The sequence below is a fragment of the Ambystoma mexicanum genome, chromosome 6q (genome assembly GCF_040938575.1).
Source record: "Ambystoma mexicanum isolate Mex_15411 chromosome 6q, UKY_AmexF1_1, whole genome shotgun sequence".
NCBI lineage: Eukaryota > Metazoa > Chordata > Amphibia > Caudata > Ambystomatidae > Ambystoma > Ambystoma mexicanum.
Window position 1 is genome coordinate 915237701 of NC_090937.1, and position 15266 is coordinate 915252966.

General features: G+C 50.8%; 1 protein-coding gene across 1 annotated transcript in view; it reads right to left on the reverse strand.

Annotated features, from left to right (window-relative positions):
- The window catches only part of FBXO8 (F-box protein 8), an 862565-nt gene that overhangs the window by 37540 nt on the left and 809759 nt on the right, over positions 1-15266 (reverse strand). The window contains exon 6 of the mRNA XM_069631428.1: positions 5116-5245. Within this exon, the coding sequence (XP_069487529.1) occupies positions 5133-5245 (113 nt within the window). The 3' untranslated portion in view covers positions 5116-5132. The remainder of the gene's footprint in view (positions 1-5115; positions 5246-15266) is intronic.

Sequence of the window (15266 nt, forward strand, 5' to 3'; positions counted from 1 at the left end):
GGGACCAGTTCTTACTTTGCTTATTGAAATACATTTGAGTTCTAACCATAAAACTCAGCCTGTTCATTGTCCCAGAATTGTGAGTGGGACTATATAAAAGGGGTTATTAGATGAGTGGTGCCCAATATTCTATACATTAACCAATATATCTTACACACTGTGCATATACTTTTCCCTTTGCTTCCCTGCAGCAGTTTGCTCCCGCTGCCTCCCTACATCATTGTGTGGTGGGTAGTGTGTGTTGGGCAGATGTTGGGCAGCCAGATATGTATTGGTTTGTGAAGTGGTGGATTGGGTTCACCTGTGTATTGTGCATTAATTCCACCTTTGTGTGGGTGTGATACTTTGAGTGATATTAGGTATGTTCACTATGCCATATGTGTGTTTTTCAGAAATGCATGCAGGCCACACCAGATGTGCAGAGTGTGGGGTTGTACTCATTAAGATGCATCTGATTTACGAGCTTGTATACCAGCATACCATATTGTACTTATGCCAGGGGCAAACTGCGATTACAATGTTCATGAATTGCATTATAGAGTAAAGTTACATTCTATTGTGCCCCTATTCTGGACACTTTGTAGAATTGGACTCCAAATGCGTAATAACCAGTTGAATACTCCTGAAATTAGAACCATAAGAGACACTGGGCCTCATTACAAGTCTGGTGGTTTGGAAACAAGGGTGCCAGTAAGCGTACCGGCACCCTTGTTTCTAGACCTCCACACTATGAGTCTGTCTGCAGGGGCCATTGCACCCTGCAGGTCTGACCCTGCCGGGCCCAACGGCCCCTGTAGGCAGACTTGCCACGGAAGCACCTTCCAAGTCCCCATTCGGGACTTACAAAATCTGTCACCTGACTTCCCGTTCTGCTGGGACTCGTAATGTCCCGGTGGCACCAGGAGGTCAGGCGGAGGATTCAGAGTTACAGGGTTACCGCCAACCTCGTAATGAGGCCCATTGTGCCAAATTCATAGAAAAAGTGTTAGGTCTATACAAACTACTTTGCGCCATAAAGAACATTGCACCTCCTTGCATGTGAAAAGCATTTAGCGCTGTTCGCTGATTCATGGCTTCCAAAGCGCAAAGTAACTTGCAGCACAACCAACAATGAGTTGCGCCTGGAACACCCATAACATGCCCCCACGCAAACAAAACTAGCACCAACAGACAACCTTTGGGCCTGCCTTTGCACCACAATCCAGCTCCCAGGCAAAACTGCAGACTGTCCCCCATAACTCAAGTCACCACCCCAGCGAAACTGCAGATCGTCTAGCGTAACTCAAGTCAGCACCCCGGTGAAACTGCATACCATCACACGTAATGCAAGGCAACATCCCGGCGAAACTGCGGACGTCCCCCATAACTGAATGCAGCACCCCAGTGAAACTACAGACCATCACACATAACGCAAGGCATCACCCCAGCAAAACTGCGGCCGTCCCCCATAACTGAATGCATCACCCCAGCGAAACTGCAGACCATCACCCGTAACCAAGGCAGCACCACAGCAAAACATTGGATGGACACCCCTAACTCTGCCCATCACCCCTGGAAGCCCCCTCAAGTGCTGACACTTCCCACTAGCCCCACTCACCTCTGTCCATCAGCCCTGGCAGCCCCCTCAAGTCCTGATACCACCCACTACCTCCACTCACCTTTGCCCATCACCCCTGGCAGCCCCCTCAAGTCCTGATACCTCCCACTACCCCCACTCACCTCAGCCATCACCCCTGGCTGCCCCCTCAAGTCCTGACACCTTCCACTTCCCCCACTCACCTCCACCCAACCCCAGGCAACCCCCTGCTAACCTGTCCTATTCCCACTAGCCCCACTCACCTCTGCCTATCACCCCTGGCAGCTCCCACAAGTCATGACACCCTCAACTACCCCCACTCATCTCCGCCTATAACTGCTGGCAGCCCCCTCAGGTCCTGATACCTCCCACTGCCCTTACCCACCTCTGTCCACACCCCAGGCAGCCCCCAGCTAGTCCACCCTACTCACACTACCCCTACTCACCTCTGTCCATCACCCCTGGCAGACCCTGCAAGTCCTGACACCTCCCACTACCCACACTCACCTCCACCCCAACCCCAGACAGCCCACTGCTAGAATGCCCTACCCCCAATACCACCACTCACCTCCACATTAACCCCAGGCAGCCCCCTGCTCATCCACACACCTACCATTGAAATGTGGAGCAACAACCTACGTGCCTCCACCATGACGTGCACCTGCCACATATCCTCCACCTACATGATCAATTGGTAGCACTAATGTTGAATCCAGAACTGTAGCTTCTTCAAAGACTCCCTGGTACACCACATTCAACTGCACATCAACAGGACAGCATACTGTTGTACCACCTACACTTCCACTATTCCATATGCATGTTACACAGTAATGCAGTGCACAGCAATGTGGCATTTGCATAGTGCTATTCTGACATTGCCATGCCTCAAAGTGCTGTAGCAGAATGCCCTGGAGGACCCAAGTATGGAGAATCACTGATTAGTTGAAACCATCAAGAATGCCTGTGCGCAGTGCAGCCTGTACAAAGGCAGTTAGGTAGGTAGGGGTGGTAAGTTCATGCCATTGACCGAAGCATTACAGGCCTGTGGATGGGTAATATGAAGGCTGTCAGAGAGTGTGCGACTCAAGGTGACCAATGTGTCCAGCTAGACTGTACAATCTATCATGACACTCAGCTGCATTCCAGTGGCAGAGGTGACGCATGATTTGAGAGCAGGAAGTGGCTAATTGCAGATGTGGGTGGGTTGGTGGCTGTACTTTAGGAGGGATACAGCAATCTACCATTGAATGCACACATGATGCGTGTAGCCCACATATCCACAGTGAACACTCACAATGCAAAATATCCTTAACAATGAAAGAAGGGGCAGCACTTCCACATTGACAAGCAAGTGACAAAGGAAACGTAACGCAATGTACAATAAACTCAAACTCCAGTAGTCAATGTCCACAGAAGAATGACCTGTCACCAGATACAACACACAACCTAACCAAGTGGAACATGTGGCAATACACATGAACAAGTGGGTATGCATCCCCAATGAGAGACCCCAAAGATCATCATTGCATATCTCACAAATCACCACAACCAGCCCTGTGTGCACACCATTACAGACACACACCAATAAATGTCACTCCAACAACACCAGCAAACCAACACTAAACACACAGTGACCCTGCGCAAGGAATGGAATCATGTAAATAGTCACCGCAACTTCAAGCAATCTGATGGGCCCCAGGCACACATTTGAAATGCATGTGCACATGTCCAAGTCAATTAAAAGAATGCCAACATGTCAAGCACTGACAAAACACACAACAAAAAACACACAAGAACACATTCACCAATGCAGTACGAACTCATCCATCCCATATGACTATCACATACACATCCACACCATGTTACACAAATGAACAACCTGCCTGCATTTCAACGCACACAATTAGGCAAGCAATGCATGTGCATGACAAACCTGTCAAAAACTTCAATCGAAAAAGCACTTCATCTCCCCACATCTACAAGAGCCTACCCGTATACATCGAGGATGAAGCAACATCCATCAAACACAAGGAGCATGCACACATGTCCCCCAGCAAACATCACAGTAAAACATGAGACACACAGTGAGGCTCACATGACTGCCATAGGACCTATTCACTTGGAGAACATGGAAAAAGTAAAAACCTACATTAAATATATTTACACATAAATAAGGGGAAGGGAAAAATGTCCACGGATAAACATAATAAAAGTCAAAAATTAAACATAACACTATGAAACTGTGTACACTGGCATTGGGCTAGTCCGATGGGATGATGGGTAGGGCTTCCACCAGGGCCGACTCCACCACAACATCCTCATCCTGTAGGCAGGCCTCTGTACTTTCCTGGAGGGCTTGCTGGGTGTCCAAGAAATCTCTCCCTTCCTCCTCCACTGACCTGCAGTACTCTTGCAGGACGGCAGCCCGCCCTCTTGCCCTTTTCTCATCTGCTTCGGCTTTGCCCTCAAAGTGGCTGCATCCCTTGCCCACCACCTCTCCACCACCTGTTGCCTAGCAAAATGCACCCTGGCAGACACCGGATTGGCCAGCTGGGTCCGGACCCCCTGCCTCAGTTGTGCAACCTGTACACCACTTTGTCTCCACGCAGTGGCAATGCCCTGTAATATGCACCTCCTCACAGCCACCATCTGCTGCTGCCTGGGAATGGACTCGTTCAGACCAGATGACAGTTGTCGTTGGGCGAGTACGGACCCTGAACTTCCCTGAAGTGCTTGCTGTTCCTCCATTGCCTGTTCCTGTGAGGGCTCCTCAGCAGGCTCAGTGACCACCTCTGCTGCCGATGTAGGGACTTCCACCTCAACCAGGGATATGGGCACATCCAGACAGGACAGTGGTGGTACTAGTGCACAGGAGGCCATAGTGGGAGGTGGCACGGCAGCTGCAGTGGTGGACAATTGGGCCATGGAGGAGGAAGTGGTGGAGGGGGCCATTGCAGTGCCCAGCCCAGAGAGACCACCCGAGAAGAATGCAGTCGCCAATTGGGCCAGCAATACAGATATCTGCTCGTAATGCCGTACAAGATCCATGCGAGAAACCTGTATGACATCACAAATTCCTGCCATCCACCTGGCAATTCCTGCTAGCAGGGCCTGCCCTACTACTCAGATGGCCTCATCGGCCGCAAGTTGGGGATATGTCTGGGTAGAGGCATCACAGAAGGTGGTCACTGCTGCAGCAGATGGCCCAGGGACAGGAGGTTGGGCAGAACCCTCCACAGTAGACTGCAAATCCACATGCCTCTGGGCCAGGGGTGCAGCCTGAACAAGCTCTATGATGCCCACCACCTGACCCTGTGGGCTGGGCAGCAATGGCCCCTTTCCCCATTCCCCATCACCGCAGAAGCCTTTAGAGAGACCTCTGCCCTAGGTGGCCCCTGTGTTGCAGCACGGAGTGCACACTTGTGTACAGGCACGTTCTAAATGACTTATCATATATCACCGCTGCTAATGAGTCCTCCATGACTACCACCTCCTGGGATTTACCCTCAGCAGCCTTGCTAAATGAAATTGGCACTCACCCAGCCACATCGCTCTCTTAAGAGGAGGTGTTAATGGTGGGTGGCTGGAGTTTGCACCTGGCTCTGGAGGCCCTGTCCATGCGCCTCTGCTCCACAGCACTGCTTCTGCCTTCTTTGCCAGCTGCAGCAACTGTGAAAAAGGGGACAAAGAACATAGGCATCAGTCAACAGTGAAAATGCATGTGTCACATACACAGCATTAACAGTACCATGAATTCAGTACAAGTCAACCATCAACTGCCAAACACATGCCCATGCAATCAGCATGAATACTGGCACATTAGTGTAGGCCCAACAATGATTAACAATCATGAGAGATGTACATGTCAACCCACCACATTGACGTGTGGCCACAAAGACATTTAACAAATCATCACACGTCACTACACCAATGCTAAAGTGGCCCAAGTTGAACCTGCAGTCAGGCCCATGAGAACTGCACCTGGGCACATGTCTCAGTACCACCATTTCATGGTTCACAAGATCACCCTGTCCACTCACGTGAACATACAGTGTAGGAAAGGATACAAATGGGACGGCCACGAGGAGTCAAGTATGGGACCGGGAAACTTGACAGCCATGGCCTACACAGTGACACAGAGGTGGGGGGCCACAATGTGCACAACGAGAAGCCAGGCGACCCCAAATGCATTATGGAGCCCCACTAGCACTTCTTGGGACACCTACCAGTGCACACATCCTGCCTGCCTCTTCAACTGCTGGCCTTGCCTAGCCACTCTCACAGCAGCCATGCCTGTGGTAACATACCTGCTCTTGTGGTGCGGTACCAGCGCAGAGGATCCCAGAATCCCCCATGTCACATGTCTGTCACACAGGGAGATACTTACCACAAATGACAATGCATGCACTAAATCAGATCCATGGAGTTTTGCTGCAGACAAATGAGGGACCCAGCTGGGCCAGGTGTGACTCAGGGCATCTGGTGGGCCAGGCCCAGCCACATGGACAGTCAAGCCTGGCTCTAGGAACTGGCCAAAGGAACAGATGTATGTGGGGCCATGAGGCAGGGTCACCCATAAGGACACCATCCAGGGTCTGGTGAGCCACCAACACTGGGCCAGTGTCTGCTAGTGTCATAACACTGTCTGTGGGGTCAGCTCCATAAAAATGGCTAGTGCCCCCTGAGCATTGCTGGGATATTCTCACAGACATCCTCTTTGTCATTCCCTCCCTGACCTATAGACTCTACATATGGTCGTTCTGCTCTCTCTCTATCCTTCTTTTTGATAGGCTCCTCCCTCACTGTATCAACTTTCCACCTTCCTCAACATTGGCTACCTGGCCATCTACCACTGTCCCGGGTCCCTTGCTGGCACTCCCTTCGGTCCCTCTGCCTTCTCTCATCTCTATCTCTCAGGCACCTGTGCCGCTTACGGGGGGAACTCTGTCCCGCCCCCCTCATCTTTAAAAAATGGCAATCTGATCCACGTTGCCACGCTTAACTCTTGCTCCTCAGTCAAGCACTCTTTCGACATCTGCTACCTGTTGGAACACCTGGTCCTTTGATGCTTGTGCTCTCACTGAGATCCTCTCTGAACATAAACCCAACAGACCGGGGGGGGGGGTGGTATTGCCCTAATCTTTCCAGAGTAGATTCCTGTTTCCACCATCCCCACTCAGGCCTATGACTCCTTCGAATGCATGTTCTGCATGCTCTCTCTTTCTCTCCTGTTTCCTCTCTTACTCTGGCCACCTTCTATTGGGCACCGGTCCAGTCCACCCTCTTTCTCTCGGGATGGGCCGACCTGGCATTTTTTCTCCTGTCCTCCTCCTCCCAATTCCTCCGATGGGGGATCTCAACATCCATCTTGACTCTCCTGATTCTTCAGGAGCTTTCCGCAACATATGCAAATCGCTCTCTCTCTCTCTCTCCATTCTACCCTCTGGTCTGACGCACATACCGAACACACCTGGATGCTCTTATCTCCATAGACATCCCTCTCTCTATCCCTCTCACCACCCCACTCTCAGCAACTGATCACTCTCTTCTCTCCTCTCACTTGAAGCTTTCCTCTCCTTTAGCACTGGCATACCCTGCACTACCTCCAACTTCAAGGCCATCCGACTCATGAAAAAATGCTCAGTGACTGCCTTTGCCTCCACCTACTCTCCTCCTCCTACTCTTGCAGTTGACAATCACCCTGTTACAGCCCTCTCTAACTTTCACCTTTCCATATCCAAAACTCTCAACATCCTTGCCCCTGTCATGAGGGTACGACTGAAGCATGCCAAAAAGTGCAACATTTGGTACGACCCTAAACGTAAGTGCAGGGCAGCAGAATGGAAATGGGGTTCTTCAGGTGCATTCTCTGACAAGCTGGCCTGCCGTCTTCTGCAAAGGGAATATAGACTCTGCATACGGTCCAATGAAAAGATTACATATTCAATCCCTCATCTCTGCGGCATCCAACAACATGGCCGAACTTTTCAAAGTCTGAAAGGAACTGGCCAATCCTACTGCAGCGTCTTCCTCTACCGCACCCACCCAGGCCCTTTGCTCGGCCCTGGCTGCACACTTCACCACCAAAATACAGGACATCCTGTCTTCTCTCTCCTCCACACCCACTCGTGCATCATCATCCCCTGAGTCCCTCTCGGCTGCCCCCCCACTCCCTTTCTTCTATTCTCCCTCTCCCCTGTCACACCTCAGGAGATCTCTAGACAAGCCCGGTCTATGAAAGCTTCTTCCAAACAGGTGGATCCCTGCCTCTCCAAAACCATCAAGGACCACATTGACTCTCTAGCTCCAGTCTTTGCAGACCCCACAACCTCTCCTTCACCACTAGAGTTTTACCCACTTCTCTCAAGCATTCTCTTGTACACCCTCTGCTCAAAAACCCCTGTGCTGACCCTACTATTCCGGCAAACTATCGCCCGGCCTCTATCACTCCATTCCAGGAAAAGCTCCTGGAGAAGTTGGCCATCTCTCAGCTTACCCTCCACACGGAATCTGTTGGTTGTCTCCATGACCATCAGTCAGGCTTTAGAGCATCCAGAGGCACAGAAACTGCTCTTCTGAACACCCGTGAAGATCTGCTCTCAAACCTTAACTGTAACCATCCTCTCTGTCCTCATTCTTCTTGAACTCTCCTCTGCTTTCTATATGGTAAACGACAATGGTTCTATGTCATTTCATTAGCATGCTTTTTTATGACAGGTGTTTTCCCGCTGAATTTTTGCCAGAACAACCTTTTGAAATGTTTACAAATTATTGTTTTCTGACCTCCCAACCCTTTATATGCCCTTTCCCACACCCTAAGAAAATTAAAAAAAGTTTTTTCAACAGAAATTCTGCAGAAAAACACCCATCGTAAAAACGGGTGCTGATGAAAGGACGTTGTATCACCACAACATCCTGATCTCCCATCTCAGTGAGACGCTGGGCATCATTGATCAGGTCCTGACATGGCTAACATCATTTCTCTCTGACCGTCCTTCACAGGTAGAACTTGGTTCCTTTCTCTCAGCTATCACTCTCTCTGCTTGTGGTGTCCCCCAGGGATCTAATATATGCTCCTGGTTTTTCAAAGTCTACATGGTCCCTTTGGCCCACATGATCTCTGCCTTCACCTCCAACTTCCAGTGTTATGCGGCTGACACACAGCTCTCTTTCAGGCTAACCTTGGCCTCTTCCTCCTCCTCGCTTATCCCGGACTGTCTGTCCACAATTCAGTCCTGGTGTGCTTCTAATAATCTCTGCCTTAATGCCAGTAAGACAAAGATCATCCTCATTGGGACCCCTGCTCCCGTTTTTCCACTTTCACTCTGGCCAGCCACCCATGGTCCTGCGCATACCAGTGAGGCAAGAAATCGAGGGGTCATCTTCGACTCTACTCTCTCCTCTCCTTTCCTTCTCACATCTTGGACATCTCCAAAAAGTCCCACTACCAGCTCCATCTCCTCAGAGGTATTCTACCTTGTCTCACCTTCCCAGAGAAGTTCACTGTCTCCAGACCTCTGGCTCTCTCCAGACTGGACTACTGGAACAGTCTCCTTCTCAACCTTCCTACTTCTACTCTCTAACTTCTTCAACTTACCCAGAACAGAACCATGAGACTTATCCTTGGCCTCAAGCCCAGGGAACTCATCTCTCTGGCACTGAAATCCCTACACTGACTCCCCGCGGCTGCATGGATCTAGTTCAAGTCCCTTTGCATAGTTCTTGGGCCAGGGGCCTTACTATCTATCACACTCTCTTCCTAAATACTCTCCTTCCAGAGCCCTACGCTCGGCCTACTACAACTCTCTGCGGATTAGCTGTTTTTTCAAACAGAGATTTGGGGGTAGTTCCTTATTCTCTGCAGGTGCCTCCCTCTGGAACAGCCTACCTGCCTCTCTACGTATTGAGCCGGACCTCCTTAAGTTCTGGAAACTCCTCAAAACCTGCCTCTTCTCTTCCTCTTTCTCTCTCCCTCTCCCTTGCTAACCTCCTTCCCTTCTCTCCTGCTTCCCTCCTCGTTCTCTTCCTGAACCTGCTCAGTTCTGCACTTGCCTCCAGGCCTCCACACTCTGCCTTGCACTACTGCACTCTGAATACGTTCCATGAGAGTGTCAACTACTATGCATGTAACCCTCTCCCCTACTGGACTGGGTGTACTTGTCCCCCCTCACCCTCCCTCGCACTTCTGTCTGCGCACTTGCACGACCTTCAATGTACTAGTCTTAGCAGGTTGTCTGTCCTGTCCTTCTCTATCTCCCCTCCCTAGCTTGGTTGTGCCTGAAATACTCATGCATAGGCACATTGATGACCAACCTTTTTTGTCTTTATATATTTCTTTCTCCTTCTTCCAGCCTTTAACCCCCACCCCCCCACTCTTTGTCACGCACTTATACCAGCTGAAATACCTCGGGCCTAGTATTCTAGTTATTACTGTTAGATCATTCAGAATCTTCAAGACCTAAAATTGACGACTATATCCCCTTCTTCCCTTCCCACCTTGAAGCGCTTTGAAGAACTTCACTTGTGTATAAGTGCTTTAAAAATAAAAAATTACAATTACAATGTTGGTCATCTTACACCACATTCCCTGTGTTTATTGTTGGATATAAAACTAGCACTGGGCACTGTGGATGTCCCACATCACTCGGGGTTGACAGAGGGGCTTCTGGACATGTAATGATGTAATGATGTTCCACTCAAGTACCTTGCCTTAATGTTGCAGTCTGCCACGTCTGACATGAGTATGTATCCAGGTGACCGTAGCCAGGTGGCTGGCCTTGGGATGAGCATCATACCCTCAGGCTTGTCTGTTTGACTTCGGTGTCAGCGGATGGCCCAATGCTGCAGGTTGGGGTGCCCTGTTTTCACTCATGTGCCAAGGGCCAAGCTGGATGGGTGGGAGGGAGAGCCTGGGCCCAGGCACCAATCTTGTGAGACGGCAGTGGCTGCTTCACACACCCACCCCACCAAGGGGCAAAGGGTGGTCTGTCACCCCCGTGGAACTGTCACCAACCTAGATTGCTGTTGAAAAATGAGTTTGAGAAGTTCAAGGGCATGGCTCTCGTGAGCCCACACCCACTGTGTGCTGGGCACGCCCTGTGGTCAAACCACCATCCTTGCACTCTCACATGCCCACTGGGGTACTACTGAACTGCCCTACCTCTACACTGCTTGGAGGGGCACTCTCACAGGGGGCATGCTCTCGAATCAACACTGTCCCAACAAAGGTAGCATGTCAATGCCTGTCTCAACGGCCATGGCTGGACAAGCAGTCCAACCCAAATTGAACCAAGTGTGCAAAATGAACCTCTGGATTGCAGGGAGCCAGATGGACAGGCTGCCCTGCCGTTGTGGTGCAAGTCATCTGAGGTTGTTTCATCAGCCAGGCACCCTACTGGGCTGCGAATTAACTTGCCACACAGAAGAGTGTCACCAGCAAAGCTCTGTTGGCACTTTACGTGTGGCACGGCCTAGTCCATCTTGTAGATGTGCGTAGCCTGGGTGTGTCCACAAGTACCAAGTGGAGAGCAGACAGGACCCTTAAACACTGTTACCAGTAAGTCAAAGCGAGGCAACTATGCTTATGTGTAAACTATGCACCCTGGGTGACAGAGGAGGTGGTTTGGCCATAAGTGTCATGCCTCCTCATAGACACAACATGTATACATTCCAGATAAGAGCCCACCTGTAGAGCTGGAAAGCCTGATGGACCTACCATGCTTTCCCCACATCCACTATCAGATGACCGGGCATAGAGAGTGGACAACCAGCAATTCAAGGGACCACAATGGGCACAGGCAGCCCATGGCCCTGGCCTCTTGGAAAAGACCACTCAGTGGCCCCTGCAGCTTGGCCCTGGGAGGCACAACACAGGACAGAGGTAGAGGGGTGTGCAGTGGATCCCTTGGTAGGGGGAGCCAAACACTAAATGCATGGGAGCATTGCAGGTCCAGGGGACCTCCCCGGGCAAGCAATTTACACTGCTGGTCACACCTTAGCTGGCAAGCTATTCAGGTCCATGCAGGACCCCTCGAGCCAGCCATGAATTGATCACACACAGCATAGCCATGCGAGTGGTGGAGAGGTCTCATGACACATGCTTGGGCACTTTCATATCCAATTACATGTAGCAACATGTACCCATGTCAGTTTGAGCAGAAAGCATACAACACGTACAGGCACCCATTGCTGAGCTACAAGCCCCTATGGTGTTGCCCCCAGCTCGAACAAATAGCATGATCACACATCATCTCTGGATCCTCATGCAATGGCTTGACAGATCACACTGCGGTCCAAGAGAAGTTGATGCTCCAACATGTCATTTCCAAACATCCATTACATGCGTGTCAGTCTCAGCTGCTTAATGAGGAGGATGCAATCTTCAATAGCAAATGTATATCCCTCACATGCCCCCAACATCGCAATCTGCCATCTGTGCCTATATGAGTAGATGTAGTCATCGACTCACATTGCATGGGCACAAGTACACCAACTCATCAAAAACTGTCAGTGCACATACCTATGCTTATCCACATCCCAGATTTCTGGCATTACATACACACCGCATCAGCATGAGGCTGCATTCTGGTGTAGAGAAGTGGATCACATATGTTGTGTAAGGAAGGAGTACCTGAAATCATGCATACCCATGCCGAACACACATACACTGTAGCGCAGTGGACCACATGGATACTCAATATCCTGCTTCCAGCCATGACTGCCACTCAAGGATCTGGGAGTGAAACACTGGTTAATGCCTCTGTAGGACCCAGAGCTGAAGGGGTAATCCAGTGGCAACCCGCACTGTGCACCTCCATGGTTGCACCTGCATTGGGGGCTACCTTTGCCTTCTTGTGGCTCTGGTGCTTCAGGTCATCCCAGTGCTTCTTCACAGTTTTGATGCAGCTCACAGATCCTCATACGACCGGCCTTTCCGAGCTAAGTTGCTTGGTTGAAAAGGGCATTGAAATTGGTCAGGACCTGATCCAACAGGATGCAAACTTTGATGGAGGTGAAGTTGGCAGCCCTCTTCCTGGCTCTGGGGCTGCCACTTGATGGAGGGGAGGATGGGCCAGACATGGAATCCCCCGAGGTAGCTGTGGGACAGCTGTGTCATGGAAATGTGCCGTGGAGCGGTGGTGGTGAAACAGAGAGGCGGAAGTCCATTGCCAGCAGTAGAGGTGGTCACAGAGCAGGTGAGGCACAGGAGAACAGGCAACGGGGAACAACAGGAACTACAAGACAGTGCTGGTGGGCAGCAGACACTAACAAACACTAGGAGGAAGCAGATGGTGGGGTTTGGAGGCAATACAGGACGGGAGGAGGAAAAAGATCTGTGTCATCGACTGACAAGGCAGCGTGGAGATGAGAGTAAAGGGCCTCAGCGCGTAAGTTACCTGCTACATGCTGCATGCAGCACACCTCCGTGGCCCACAGCAGTGACGGGTTGCTTTAAGAGGTGCCATGCGCATTACCAGTTGTGCGAGAGAAGGTACGGAGATGGAGGACTTACTATCGACTGACACTCATTTGGGTGTGCTTCGCAAGCCATTGCCTTCGCGTTATGCGTACCACATTTTATTGTTTGGGGGTGCCTCTACACATCACGTATGTATTTGTGGGGTTTGGGGTGCCTCTACAGCATTGCATATGCATTTTCTTTTGCTGAGGGGCCCTCTACACATTGCATAACACATAATGTTTTTGTGGGGTGCCTTGGAGTCTGGCAGGACCACTCTACTTAGTCCGTCAAGTAGCCTGTCCATTTTATGGGCTGTTTTTCTCCGTTTGCTGGCACCATGAGTAGGAAGGGTCCAAAATGGAGAGGACGGGGGCATTGTGAGGACACAAATAGCCCTGTCCCAGCAGGAGGACGTGGTGAGGATACAGGTGCCCTAGCCCCAGGACGTGGTGAGCATCAGCCCACAGGTGACCCAGCACCAGGATGAGGGCATAGTCGGAGGCCTAGAGGTGGCCCAGAACCACCAAGGGACACTAGGACCAAAAGGGGACACCCTGCAGAGCAGGAAGAGGCACCACCCGATGATCAGTCACAGGTCAAGGAGAAGGGGCCACCAAAGAAGAACTCCTTCACCAATGAGGAGCTTGGAATTCTTACAGACTAGGCACAGGAACACCATGTGGACCTCTAACTCTCAGCTGGCAGCACCCGTACTCCTACTCAGAGAAGGAAGATGTGGCAGGAGGTCACAGACCTCATCAATGCTTGTGGTGTGGAGAGGCGCACTGATAAACAGCTCCGCTAGCAGATGGAGGACGTGATTTGAAGGACTAAGGAGAAGCTCAGTGGCATCCTGGTCTCTCTCCAGGCCACTGGAGAGGGGCCACCAGAGGAGGAGGAACTGACTCCTTTTGAAGAGGTTGCAAGTGGAATGATGATCAGCAGTGATAGGAGGCATGGACACCTATGTCGACACATCTGGTGAGTGGCATTTGTGCGTATCGTATGTGCTTATAATTTTGCCTGAAATGCTCACATATGTGTTGGAGTACAGTTGGCTGCAGTTGGCAGCAATCCATGGGCACTGCATGAAGGCTACCGTGTACACATGCAACCCGATACATGAGCCACGTGCATATAGCAGTGATGAGAGTCCAGAGACAACTCTAGAAAAAGATGTCTAAAGTCCCACGGAACAAAGAGAAAAGTGAACAACCACATGTGACCCTAGATATAGAACGAGAAATTAAGAGGTGGAAAGGAGAAAAAGATAAAACTGACAAGATAGAGCGATACAGAACGAATGGATGGGTGGTCAGATATTGCTCAAACAAGACGAGCAAGATAAAAAAGACAGGGAACGAGAGAAACGATTGAAAGAAGATGAGTATAAAAGAAAGAGTAGACAAATACGGGAAAAAATGTATCAGGAGGAACAGTTAAGGAAGGAAGAGAGAGCAGAAGAGCAAAGAAAATATGACAATAGTCAGAGAGAAATCGAAGAACGAAAAGAAAAGAGAACTAGCCACCAGGGGGGCACGTGGATGCAGCCTGCCTCTGCGTGATCTCCTGGCCCGATGGTCCCATAAATTGGCCTGAGGCCCCACTTTGGAACCCCTGCCCCAGGAACAATTGACCCACAAGGTGTATGAACCTCTCCCCCAGCTAAGGAGAGAAGGAGCGGAGAAAATTGGTCCCGGAACGTCGGAGACACAGCCTCGGTTTCCTGACGCAAAAACAAAGTGAACCCTGCCTCGAGAGAGATCCACATGGCATTAAGGAGTGGCACCGTGTATGAGGCGCAGCAAAGAGGAACACCGGGTCAGCGTGGTGACAGCGAGGTGTTGTACGCACTTGGACCCTCTCCCATTTTGCTGACCGTGAAGCTAGCGGAAGCCTGCGGTACCATCTGGACTAATGACCCCTGAAGCGGGGTGAACATAAGGGAGAGGAACCGAGTGGGGCAAGCAACTCGTGGAATACTGCTCTGAAGACACCCCCACTGATGTCCGGTGCATCGTGGTGAAGTACTGCCCTCACTGCTTCTGGAGATAGGCTACGTTGTGAGGGTGGCTTACCTGGCAAGTCACAGGCCCCCCATCCCTTTCAACACGGACTGGACACGAGGTGGCGGGCATGCCTGACAGGGCACAACACCTCCAAGGAAGAGCATAGACAGCCCGCCGAAGAAGGGGACTTTCATCAGTGAAATCTAGTGGATGACACATA